The following is a 13,704-nucleotide window of genomic DNA, read 5'->3' as shown; positions in this document are numbered from 1 at the left end:
GGAAATAGTCCAATATCATCATCATCATCATTTATTTCGTTTGGAACTCCGTATTCACGGCTATTCTGTCCAAGTGTCAATTACATAAATACATATACGCTGAATGGTAAAGATGTTAAAGGAAAAAAAAGTACAGCACGTATGACGTGGTATCACACATTATAAGAGCCTAAAGCGCCCTCCTAAAGCGCCTGCGACACCCAGCAGACGTTTTACTGTCACGCACATCCAGGGCCAGTGAGTTCCAGCGTGCAATGGCGCGGTACCGGAAGAACCGCCGCGCCTGCTCGGTGCGGGGTTTCGGCAGCTGGAGCAGGTCGCTCTCAGTGGCACGAGTCTCCCTACTAGAGACGTCACTGCGGCGCTCGAGCCGCTCCGAGAGACACCTCGGCGCACTGGTATTGTTAACCAAGTAGTGAACAACACCGCAGTCACTCTCCGCCACAAGCTCGTCTATCTGGGGCCACCCGAGCTCCTCCAACAGCGGAGTCACGTGTGCTGAGCGGCGCGCTCCCATAACCACCTGTGCGCAGTGATTAATAACTCGCTGCACGCGGCGACGCTGAACAACGCCACAGCCCGACCAGACCGACAAACAGTAGCGGATGTGGGGGAAGATCAGCATCTCAACGATCAGTTTCTTCACTTCTTTCGGTAAGCATCGCGAAGATTTACACAGTCCTCCTAATGTGGCGTAGCATCGGCGAATCACCTCCGTCACATGTGGCTCAAAGGTCAAGCCAGAGTCGACAATTACACCCAATACCTTAATGCTAGCGGAAGTTTGAATAACATCATCTCCAAACTGTACATTAAAATCAAAGTCAAGCTGCCTCCTACGTGATTTTACAACTAACAGTTCGGTCTTTTTGGGGTTGATTTTTAGGCAGTTTTGAACAAACCAATGACTTGCAATGTCTAAAGTACATTCGGTATCTGTCTTCAGCTCTAAAATTCGCTTCGGTGATGCTAGATGTAAAAACTGAACGTCATCGGCGTACATCACTATTTTGGAGTCGACATAGGACGCAAGATCGTTTGAAAATAGCAAAAATAAGATCGGTCCCAAAAGTGATCCCTGTATCACGCCGTGGGTGATTGGCTTCACCTCCTCACCACCCCGCACCATCTGGCACCTGTCACTCAGCCAGTCACGGAACCAGTGTGCGCTAATGCCGTACCAGCCTAGCTTTTCCAGGAGCCGGGGATGCTGGACACTGTCAAAAGCCTTGCTAGTGTCGGCGGTCGTGAGAGAACCGATGAGACCGTCATCCAGACCATCCATGAGAAAACTGACAGTATCCAGCATCGCCGACTCCGTGGATCGGCCGGGCCGGAAGCCGTGCTGCACCTCGGAGAGAATATTGTGCGTGAGCAGGTAAGTCATCAGCTGACCGCAAACAACACTCTCAGCGACCTTAGCAACAGTTGACAGGAGCGACAGCGGACGATAGTTAGACGGGTCATCCATCGAGCCAGACTTATGCAACGGTATGACATGGGCCACTTTCCAGTCGGCGGGTAACTTTCCAGACACCAGCGACGAGTTAATGACCTTTAACAGATGCGGGCCTATCACTGGGAAAGTCATGCGCAGCATACCTATCGTGATACCGTCACCACCACTCGCATTAGACGCTGACATACGTTTCACGGCAGCTGACAGCTCTGACAGTGTCACGGGGTGGACGCGGAAAGCGCCGTTGACCACGCGAGGCGGCCGCGGCGGCAGCGGCTCGGTCACGCGCTGCGCCTCCTCCAGCGCGGCGGCCACGCTCGGGCCGACCGACGCGAAGTACTCGTTTAGTCTGTCAGCCCAGCGAGGGCCACTCGGAGATGAAGACGCAGAAGACGCTCCGGCTCTAGGTGAGATGAGGAAGCGTCTGATGTCCTTCCACGTGGTACGGCGCGACCGGCGGTAAGATGTCAGAAAGAAGTCTGACTTGGCGCTGATCTGGGCGCTCTTCACTCGGTTCCGACAGAGTCTGTACCGCTGGGCCGCTTGCTCGTCAGCCGGCTGAGCACGTCTCTCAGCGTCGGCCAAGTCACGCTCTCTCATCATGGTCTGCAGCTCGTCGTTTTCGGTGATCCATGGCGCCGGCGAGTGTCTCGGTCTGATCTTCTTCTCAGGCATGTGTCGGTCAATGACCGGCGACCACACCGCCAGCCATGCCTTCCACTTGTCGGCAGGATCAGTGGCGCTGTACACGGCCGACCAGTCGGATACTAGCAGCTCCAAACAGAGAGCGTCCGGCACCAGGTCTCGCGTGGACCTGATGGTGACCTCCGCGGGACGGCGGCGCTCCCGCTGGAGGGTGGTCTCAGCGATCACCAGATCGTGATCCGACCAGCTGCACGGCTCCACTCTGGTCGCCGTGATGTCATCAGATTGCCGCACTAGGACGTGGTCGATCAGACTTCCGCTAGCCGGTCGAGTTGGACAGCTGACCAGCTGCTTCATGTCCATGGCGCTGATCATCTGCAGGTAGCGATCAACATCGGCCTTGTCGGGTTTGAGTGTGTCGAGTTTGAGTGTGAGAATACTTGGTAGAAGGAATGAAGCTACCGTACAAAAATAGCCGCATGTGAATCGGTCAAGTGGTTGCGGAGATACAAGCTTCGCAGAAACGTGATCACGGCCGGCCGGCCGCTCATACTCAGAAATTTCCGTTAACCTACGAAAACAACCCTCCAAGCACATTGAACGAACCAAGTCCGCGTAGCTTGGTAAATATACGTCAAGGCTACACACATCAGAGACGCGTAACTTAACTGAACGGAGACGACAAGAATACAGTCTACTGTGGGTAGAAAGGAAAATGTCATTATCAGGAAACCTTCGATAGACACCATAGCCCTCGGAACCGCCAACGATGTACTGACCTGAGGATGACGGTCCGGCCGGAGAGGAAGTCACAGCCTCCCCAGACCTCTCCGAGTGGACGGTCAGCTCCCGGGCCGAGTCGTCTCCGTAGTACACCAGCAGCTCTGAGCCCCTCGGGACGGGCTTTGACGTCCTGCATAGGTCAATACATATGTGATCATTGATGAATGCAAAACACATTCAGTCTTGGTCGAATTGGTACATAATAGCTTAGAAGATAGAATTGGTACCAAAGAGCTTAGATATAGCTTAAGAACAACCACGAAACCATAAGGCAAACCGCAAACAAAATATGAAACACAGTTTGGTGGAATCCATCAATGGATTGTAAGACTACAACACACCTGAAGTATATCTGACCCCGGTACTGGAAGGCCACTAGGTTTTGTTCTTCCTCCGAGCGGGCACAGTTGACCCTTCTGAGCCAGTTGCTGCAGCTCGGGTCTTCGGCATTCACCAAGTGATGCACACGCTCACCCTTCTTCATCTGAAGTACGACAATAAAATAGCATATCAAATCTAGGAATGAAACAAAAAAAATCGTTAATGTTATGGGATCATGGTCAACTTTCTGTCTCTGTCATTGGTGTGAAATGATTTTAATATTTTTTAATCGTAAAAAACTCCATAGCAATACAAGCGACAAGTGCCACTGTGAAAGTAATGGAACCAAGGTTAACCCGCGCCCCGTAGGGGGGGGGGCCGAAACGGCCCCCCCTGTCCTTTTCGGTCGATATCTCCTAAACGGCTGGAGATATCGCCACCAAACTTTCAGGACCCCTCCGGGCATCAATCTTACACATTGTGACCAAAAATTTTTCCAGAGGCTGTGATAGGTTGGCCACAAATGACGTCAGAGTGACGTCATGTTCTGTCATTTTCGACCGAAAAAAGACCTTCGCGAGAAGACCTGTCAGGCCTACAGCTTTGAAGATACAGAAAAATGATCAAGACATATAAGGTGTAGAATTGACAGGACTACAAAACTGCTATCTCGGATTTTTGAAATTTTTGAGTTTTGATCCCCAAAAATCAAAAAAGCATTTTTTTGGATATATTAGCCAAAAAATCCAAAAAGTTTTTTGAGTTTCGAAAAAATCGGAATATATGTGATAGTACCTACCGTCTTCTATCTACATACCAAATTTTAGATCGATACCTCGTTTTTTGGCCAAGTTATAGCGAAAAAACTGTTCAAAAATGATGACGTCAAATTTTCAAACTCAATTTTTGGCAATTCTAGAACTCGTAGAGCAAAACAAAGACCACCATTAGACTCCCCGTGACGAGCTGCATCGAATGGATACCCATTTTATGCAAAAATATCAACTTTGAAATTTGACCTAATTTGACCTGACCTTGACCTGACCTTCACCAAAACGTGACCTAGGCTGGCCCCAAAGGCTGCCTAACCCACATAATCGCATTTGTCATGTAAAATGGACCATAAAACATGTATCACACGACACATTCATATTGTGACCCCCGGTGACCTGACCTCGCTGTGACCTGACCTGGTATCAGTGACCTCAGATAGCAAAGTATGTGTTTGACGAACAATATACCATCGATGGTTTTCAATAAATTACCAATTTACTCGATTTCACAGCACATTTCTTGAATTGCCTGTGAACGGTGAAAATCTGACCTTTGACCTGACCTGTGACGTCATCGGTTTGACCTAGGTCAATGAAATTTGGTCACAAGGTAGTTCCCGGGTAGGGCTATCAAACGCCGTTTGAATTTTGAAAATCGGCCGGTAACTTTCCGAGATCTTAGGGGGGGGGCCGAAACGGCCCCCCCCCCCTACGGGTGGTAGGGTCCGCCGGTAGCCCTACGGGGCGCGGGTTAAAGTATGATACAAAATATGAACCAGGAAGATGTTATTGCAAATAAGTATTAGTGATATTTGGCAGACAAATGACAAAACCGACCTGCCATCTGTACCCGGTGGTTCGAGCCTGACCCTGCTCGGTGGTCAAGATGCCCTCGTAAGGACCAAGTCTTTGGCGCGCAGGAAGATCATTCTCCGCAAAAACTCCTGGAATGGAATTAAGACATGCCTTCACAAACCTATATGGACAAACATTGTATTGATACAAGGGACATTCAATTGTGTGATACATACACCATCACTAAAGTTTGCAGCAAATATCCAGCAGCGTTTCTTACGTACCACCGTTTGTTTTGCCTCATCAACTTACCGTTGCCAGATGCTGGATTTTTCGACTGACCAGAGCTGAGAGACGACGGCAGAGTCTTGAGGTCCCTTTCGGCATCTCCGATACCGGGTCGTGCCTGGAATATTCAGCGTAGGTATAATATAAAGCACAATGTCGACCAAAGATGATATATAGCGCATATAATGCGCAATGTCGACCAAAGATGATATATCATACATAATGAACTACGTAGGATGACCGTTAGCTTGTTTGGAAATTAGCCAGGGATGTTTTGTGGATAAAGATCAACTAAGACCTGTTGTACACATGGTCGCACCCATGACAGTACTGAGAAAACTGCTGCACAGGCATTAGCCACAGAACTACATTACTCTAAACAAAACCGCCAATCTCTACATGCCCACTCTGTCATTTTGTGACTTTAAACCTAATCGGTCACATTCAATGTCGAAATGAGGCAGACACCGGTGTGAAAAGAAAAACTAAAGAAGAATAATGTGTGGAGGATACCAAATCAACGCGTCCCTTACCTTGGTATCGGGTATGACCTTCAGCGGTCCATGAACGGGACACTCTCCGTCAAAATCGCGGCAACACACGTCACAAACTGCCGGAAAGATGGGCGAATGAGTTTCTACGACTTGATGGACGATACAGTGAGGTTTGATCACTGTTATTATTTACGTTTCTGTTGGACGGAAAGAGTACATCGGTGGTGGTTCTATTTGTATGCAATTGCATGAGCTGTTGTTGCGTGCTGTATTTGTTCATTGATGAGGAGAAGCTAGTTGAAAAGGAGGAAAAATACTCACATATGTTACCATCATCGAGACCATCCACGTCCCGGTAGTTTATGACCATACGTTGACTCTTGATGAACACTCCTTCAGCACATGCTGCAAAAAAAAAAAAACAGGAACAGGTCATGTATTGACCGGGTTTCATTTACGTCAAAATTGAATTCAAAAGAACGCCTACGGCAAAACAGTAAAATCATTTTGTCAAGCCACGATCCACCAGCATTAAAACAAACTGACATTTTTTCTGCAAAGAGTTCAAAAATAAGACTCTTGACATAACGGTAGAACCGCTTCCGTATATATTATTTCTGTCAACTTACCTTCAACAGAGTCTTGACTGTCTGACAAAATATCCGGCAACAGATTCCTTTTCACATTGGAGATGAACCAAGCACTGAAACAAAAGAAATACGCAACAATTATGATAATTCAAAAAAAAATATACAGTGTCAAATAACTATTTAAATTTCAACAACAGCACTGGATCAGCCCTTACCTGTCCCGGTCCACCTCAGTGAACCCGATGAAGTCCTCGGACGATGACGGCGACCGACACCGTAACTTTTCCTCCTTCACTACAGACTGGAGAGCGCGGTCCGACAAAAGATCCTCATCCGACACCGAGGGAGACGACGGCCGCTCAACCTAGACCGAATAAAGAAAACAGTTATGTTAAAAACAGCACGTTATTCCACCATAGATATAAAAATTGGAACACATTTTGTTTGCATTTCTCTCGTATCAAACTGGCAGTAAAAACACCAATGATAAACGAGCAACATGTATTTATGCACTTACCCTTGGTGAGGTGACTTCCATCTTTATCTCCTCCTTCACAGTCGGCTCAAGGATGCCCTCGGAGCCACTGTCTATGGGAGTGGTGTTCCTCCGCCTCTGGGACCGCCTCACACACTCTGACGGACCCCATTCCTCGTCGCCGTCAGCAGAGCCCTCCCGAGACCACTTTGATTCTACCGGTGTCATTGACGCAGCCCGCATGGACGGCGGCGGTTCAGACTCTGGTGAGATGGGTCCAATGTCCTTTGTCAGTTCACGTTGCGCATATCTAGGGGAGACCCGGGAGGTATGGGCCCCCTGGAGGTATGGGCCATCGCAGTTTTGAAGAAGTGTTGCGCATTTTTATACATTTGACCGCGTAAACTGGTAGCAGCCATTCCGCTATGCATCCCAAGTGATTTCCAAAATCTTCCTCAGTCTTCTGTGGCAATGAGCGGTGATAAAGCGTTTTTGCACTCTTCTAGTAAATTACGGTACATACAGAAAATTCGTGATAAATTTGAACCAGGCTCGTTTTATGATGTCAGACCATCGCTAATATAAAGTTTAAAGCATGCAAATTGAGACTGGATAGACAATTTGAAGCTTTCTTGCAAGATTATGAGTTGAGATGCTACGTGCATTCTGGCGTCCTAACCGGGAGGTTCGGGCCACCCACCCCCAAAGATCCTAAATCAATAAAATGATGCTTTCATTGAATGTCCTCTTCAATGAGTTTTATTTTTGTCACGCAAGGTCGAAAATTTAAGTACAAATTTCATTCGAACATAAAAATATTATTTATCTTATTTCATGGAGCATGAATGAGTTTACCAAAATACAGATGTGCCCAAGTGACCTCCATGAAGTAAGCTGTTGGCCGCTTATGCGGTTCCTGGGCTTCAAGAGAGATCAAGGAAGATACCAGCTACGAGTATCGTTCTCATTGTCGAGAAAAGAATATGAAACATGGCACCGGCCCATACCTCCCGGGCCATGGCCCATACCTCCCGGTGTATTTTGATGGATCGAAAAAGCGCATTATTTTTTGCAAGATATCTCGAGACAAAATAGTTGATCCGAGATGCCTAATATCAGGCACACTTTGCAGGCGAAAGGCAATTTCACGTACACAGAGTGAAAAACCGGGTCTAGCCACTGCCCACTGGAAGAAAATTGCCTTTTCACAAAACCGGCCCATACCTCCCGGGTCTCCCCTACACCAAATCACAACAAGGCGAGTAGATAGGGGACATGAAATAACTAAGTTCCAAAGTTCTCATCGACAGGTATTGAGCAATTCCTTACAAAGTTGGCGACACACACCTACTGTTAAAGGGAGATAATGACCTTTTTCCACAAAATCTGAGTTAGGATCATTTTCTGACAAAACACAACAAGTTATAATGTAAATTAAAACCATTTTGCTCAATGCGGTACCTTGCCGCAAATATCTCAACTTGAAGTCACGTTAGCGGGGAGCGCTGAAAATGACCGTTGAATAAGTACTTACATCACTTTTTGGTACTTGCATGTAATTTTGTAAAATGAGCGTATTCCTTACATTTGATCTTCATCACATCTAGTTAGTTAATGGTCGTCTATAGTGCCTTCAAAAGATATTCATGGTTTGGGGGTGGTTTATGTCTAAATTTACGCAACTATTTTTCCTGTTCATCATCTGAGGCCATATGCTGCTATTTTAGTAGCAACGACTCAATTTTGAATCGGTCCCGCCGACTGCACAATAAAAGAAGATAGATACAACACTTTTGCGGCATCACTGAAAAACTTATGCAGTACTGTTATCAAAATTCTCATAACACCGTTCGACAAACCTGAAGTCTTTTTGAATTAAATATGCTTGTATTTTTCGCTTCAGGCTCTGAGGCCAAAATAATGAATTTCGTAGTCGCAATCGCAAGATTTGGCTGCGTTTCTGGCGCATGCCGTTCATTTGTGGCGCAAAATAATACTTGGAAACAAAGAAGAGTAGGCACTATGTACGAATCTAATTAATTCTAAACCAAATTAACTCTAATTCAAATTAGAATCCTTACAACCAAGCAACGACAAGGCGATAACATAAACAAAAACCCAAGCGTCGCTGTTTGAAACAAAAGCGCCATATACTGCGACTTTTTTATAGAGAAGGACAAGAAGGACAACGCATTTCGGTGGGTGCTACAAGTACTGCAAGTACTGCTTCTTTTTTGCAAAAATAAAAACCTTTTTCACATACGAAAATGTGCTAGGAAATTTTCATATTTTATAGAAACTACAGTAGAAATAGTATAGATGTCGAGTAATTTTTATTAAAGAAAAAAGAAAGCTCATTATCTCCCTTTAACGCCAGACCTCTTGAGACTCTAATTTTTCGCGATTATTTTTAAATGCATGGAAGAATTTCAACCAAGCTCAGGACATGGCCGTTTCAAGACCTGCCGAAACTTTTACAATTCAGATATTTTGTCGCCAGTTCAATATTTCAGGCACTTCTCATTGACTCGTAATGTTAAATTTCGAGCAAGATTTTCACCCGGTGTGTAGAGGCTATCACCAGTCGGCCTGTGATACATTATGACGTCACGGCTAAGCCCCGCCTCTGTCACGGCTAAGCCCCGCCTCCTCTGCGGCGGTTTCGGGCCGGCGCGAGGTCACTCGCGCTGTGGCGGGGAGCGGGGACGGTCGAGCGGTGCCGAAAGCCGGCGGAGTTGTGCGTAACGTCTTGTCTGACAGTGCCTAAAGAGCGACATGATGACTGAGGAGCCATAAATGCTCAATGCGCATTGCTTGTTCAATGCTGATATGTTCGCCGATATTTGTTTTATTTTTTATAAGCTGCAAATGACGGGCAGATGGCACAAAACTGACATAAGGTTAGGAAATATTCACCCGTATTTAAAGCCTATGGCGTTGCAGATAATGCGATAATGGGATGTCGGATGTCACCAAGTAGCTGCCGATTTGTACAACGCTATGCACCCATCGACCAGCGCAATTAGCTTATTGCCTTCGCTTCACACAGTGGCGCGGGAACTTCTTCCAGACTGGGGGGGCTAAACCATAATAGAAATCAACCTAGGGTACCACCAAATCTAGTTTTCTCACCGGTTTTAGGCCACTTATTTTTCAGACCTTGGCCTTTTCAACAACAACAAAAAAAAAAACGAAAATATTTTCAAAAAGTGAGGTATTCCGTCTCAGCTGAGTGAAGAAATTACCGTTTTGGCAACCTGGAGTAAAGGTTTTAATCTGCCAAATGAGTTGCCGAGCCAGTGAAATAGGTGGATTTTTCACTTACATGCTTTCTTCCTTTGCGACCCACAACCCCTAATTTGGGGAGGACAAGCTGCCCAACGGTTCCTGGCCTCATGAAACGTTGTGGGGCACCGCCCCCACGGCCGCAGAGTTGTGGAGGCAAGCTTCCCCACTGCCCCCTCCCCCAGTTCCCGCGCCTATGTATGAATCTATGAAATTATGTTGGTAGATTTCCGATTTCGATTCCTCCAGCTGGGGGGGGGGGGGCTCTAATACATTACGAGCCCCCCCCAGCCGAAAAGCTGGGGGGCTCAGCCCCCGCTAGCCCCCCCGGTTCCCGCGCCACTGGCTTCACATCATAAGGCTCGCTCGTATTTCACCAAACAGATATCCTACATCGAAAATCGTATTTGTTAGGAATCGTTAACGTTTGTTCGAAGCATGTGTGAGTAGAAGATTGAGGAGTGATGGTCCTCTTGGTCCCATATACCTACAAGAGTCAACAACAGCCTAACATTTACTTGACCGTCTGCTGCAATTGATTCATAGCACGTGAAACGTCAGCGAAATTCATAGTCCTTTACAGATGGCAGGGGTGTCGTTTGTACAGAGGTCGCTGATGGGCACGGGTCAATGCTTCAGTCGTGGGCGGAGCCTAATGTCATATGACGTATGAAAACCTCTATCCAGGATGGAAAAACAGTTAACATTACGAGTCAATGATAAGTGCCACAAATATCTAAGTGACAACAAAATGTATTTGAAGAAAAAGTTTCGGCAGGTCTTGAAACAGCTATTAACTAAATATGGTTGAAATTATTCCACGCATTTAAAAATAATCGCTAAAAATTAGGGTCTCAAGGCGTCTGGCGTTAACAGTAATGCACCTGTCAGCAATCTCAAAACTAGAGAGACCAACACTCATCCATAAAAGTAAGTTTTGCTAATAGGTATGTTTTGCATTGCAGCCGAGTGAAATGCCACCATAAAATAGCAGCATACACTAAAGTACCTACAAAACAGGAAAATTCTGGGCTCCACTTATCTAATACCTATATCAGTTATGACAATAACATTTTGCTGAAAGCAGACATTTATTGTAGATTGGGCACCTTGGCTGCAAACCATCAAAATTTCAGGAGGATCCATAGGTGGAACTTTGTACCAGATGCTAACGTCAAATGAAATGGATGGCTGTGATGAGCATCGTTATATATACTATGTAATACGAGAAGTAGTAGCCTTTGCTCATATTAATGTTCAAATAATGCACAAAATTGGTGCATTATTTGATGCACCAATTTTGCTAACCACCACCAAAGATGCTAACGTCCTGCAAATTAGCTAACCCCTTATGGTGTCTTTCCGCTCTGCCATCTGTAGCAGCTCCAAAGTCCAAAGCCAAGGTGGAGGGCAATTTAGCCTGTCCCGTAGCTCAGTTGGTAGAGCATTGGACTCCCGGTAGTGAGAGCCCGGGTTCGAGACGCTCCGGCACTCGATATTTGAGACTCCTGACGAGGATGGTCTGCGGTTGGTGGGAGCAGCCGCAGCCAGTTGAAGTCAGTTGAGTGGGACAGGCCGTGTCCGGCTTTGATGGGCACGCCAAACTTTGGCATCTAAATTCTCCCGTTACCCGGAATTGCGCGATCGGACGGTAGGGGTCGTTCATTCTACGCAACAAGCTCTGCTTAGCGTGGGCTCCGGCTCTGTCAATCCGCCCATTCAAACATTCGAGCAAAATTTATCCCACCTCACGATCCCCCCGAGGAGGGATCGTGCGCCCAGAAGTATGTCCTCCTCGCGTTCGACTTCAGTCGTGCATACGACACCGTGGATCACCGACTCCTAAGAGTGAGACTGCTAGAGCAAGACATCCCGCTCTGCTTCATCACATGGATCTGGCAGTTCTTGAGAGATCGTCGGGCACGTGTGGAACTGAATGGGACCTCCAGAGACGTGAGGGCGTTCAGGGCGGGCCTGCCCCAGGGCAGCGTCCTGTCCCCGACCCTGTTCCTGTTATGGTCGGCGCCCCTCGTCGCTGCACTCCAGAGTCCCAGGAACAACCGCCTTTATGTACGCCGACGACACGGCGGCCCTGTGCGCGGCTAATGACATCAAGACCGCCAAGGAGATAGCCCAACGAGCAGCCGATGCTCTCTTGGGATGGGCGCGCTCAGCCAAGATGCAGGTGGCAGGCGAGAAGCTGGTCCTCTCCCAGTGGTCCCGCGACGGGACCGACCGACTGCTCACTCCGGGTTGCGGGGAAGATCGTGTCCGCGGGAGACCACCTCAAGCTCCTGGGAGTCACCTTGAACCGACTGCTGCACTTCGGCGCCCACTGCCGTAACCTGCGTCAACGAGTGCGCCCACGAACTGCCCAACTCAGGAGGCTCACAGGACGAGACTGGGGTCTCGAAGAACGCCAACTCCGCACCATCGCCAACGAGTATGTGCGCGGCGCCATCGAGCACGCTGCCGCCGCCTGGCTTCCGGCCACATCCCCGCTCATGTGTAGCAAGGGAATGACAGGGAGGGCGTGGTAAGCACTGCTGCATCGTTGCGGTTCATCAACCACCGCAGTCCATTGTCGTTCAGCTGGTTGTAGAAGACAGATAACTATTTGCTGCTGTAATGAACTCGAAAGTAGAGCTGATGATACAGGGGAGCTTGAGAGTCATTGAAGAGATCCCGAGATAAATCTAGAGAGAGATCCAGATAGTGATGAGATCCTGAGATAGATGTAGATATAGATGTAGATATCCAGGTAGAGATCTTGAGATGACGTCCACCTGGGAGAGATGTAGATATCCAGATCCACCTTGCGTACAAATACATCTGATGGAAGATGCTTTTTAATTTAGAGGCTTGATGATTCTGTTCATTGTATAGACCATGATGCACGAGATGCTTCTTCACTGCTCGGATTAGGGATAGAGGGATCCGATCAGCTGGGTTTGCGGCACAGTTGGGCAGGTGAAGGACAGGGCATTCGAAGTCCCGATGACCACTGCCAAACTTATGGGTGGTAATTACATTGATTAATTGAATGTGATCATTCGTCCAGTCACCCATTCCTATATCACTGGCCTCCCCATTAAGAAAATTGCCCACTTAATTCGTATTAGCGTTGCTAGTTTTAAGTTGCCCTCGAGAATCATTAGCTGGACTGCCCAACCTGAGTTCTGCTTAACTCCTATCGGCCTTATCCTAAGATTTATCCTTCATCATTCTTACGCTCATCCACACAAAGCAATTGCCCTCCATTCACTCACCCCAATCGATTTAGCAGCCCCCGAAATTCCCTCCGATAGTGTTAGGTGTCTGGCTGACGACGATCTCCCCGGCGAGATAAATGTCTCTTTCCGAAATCCATATGCATGCTCCGCTAACCGGCGACAAAGATACTTATCGCAGGGCCGTCCAGAATCATTATGCACAAATATCCACCCTTCTATTTTATGGGATTCACTACACGTCCGATAGACTTATGGTACACACATACACGATTTATATCCGACTTATCTCTCTACCGGGAGAGATTACCTATGCCCTCTTCCGGTCCGCGTGTAACATTCCCGTTCACGACCCAGGGACCACAGTTCATATCCTGGAACTATCCTTAAACCATGGGATTTACTCTTCAAGGCCTTACGTGTCCTGGAGTACATTCTTCCCTCCCCTGAGGCTGTCCAGTACCGATCAAAGTACCTTTACGAAATAAGTATGAGGACTTATCCGGGACACTACGGCTCGACTTATCCGCCCTTTGGGTGACTCACCCCTGACCCTCGGCTTCTTG

The 13,704-nt window shown here is 47.5% G+C and overlaps 1 protein-coding gene across 10 annotated transcripts in view; it reads right to left on the bottom strand.

The window, feature by feature from the left end:
- Window positions 1-13,704, bottom strand: part of LOC122384619 (zinc finger protein 2-like) — a 49,993-nt gene that overhangs the window by 28,004 nt on the left and 8,285 nt on the right. For 7 of the 10 annotated variants that reach the window (XM_043372208.1, XM_043372213.1, XM_043372212.1 and 4 more), the window contains exons 2-10: window positions 6,666-6,886; window positions 6,364-6,512; window positions 6,188-6,261; window positions 5,880-5,963; window positions 5,598-5,674; window positions 5,089-5,182; window positions 4,819-4,925; window positions 3,229-3,371; window positions 2,884-3,017 (exon numbers count right to left, since the gene is read on the bottom strand). In XM_043372208.1, the coding sequence (XP_043228143.1) occupies window positions 2,884-3,017; window positions 3,229-3,371; window positions 4,819-4,925; window positions 5,089-5,182; window positions 5,598-5,674; window positions 5,880-5,963; window positions 6,188-6,261; window positions 6,364-6,512; window positions 6,666-6,886 (1,083 nt within the window). The remainder of the gene's footprint in view (window positions 1-2,883; window positions 3,018-3,228; window positions 3,372-4,818; window positions 4,926-5,088; window positions 5,183-5,597; window positions 5,675-5,879; window positions 5,964-6,187; window positions 6,262-6,363; window positions 6,513-6,665; window positions 6,887-13,704) is intronic. The other 3 variants (XM_043372217.1, XM_043372216.1, XM_043372209.1) reach the window with 1 other exon arrangement.

The sequence above is a fragment of the Amphibalanus amphitrite genome, unplaced genomic scaffold (genome assembly GCF_019059575.1).
Source record: "Amphibalanus amphitrite isolate SeventyFive unplaced genomic scaffold, NRLGWU_Aamphi_draft 000194F_arrow, whole genome shotgun sequence".
In the NCBI taxonomy this organism is placed as follows: Eukaryota; Metazoa; Arthropoda; class Thecostraca; order Balanomorpha; family Balanidae; genus Amphibalanus; species Amphibalanus amphitrite.
This window is presented reverse-complemented; position numbering and strand designations above follow the sequence as displayed.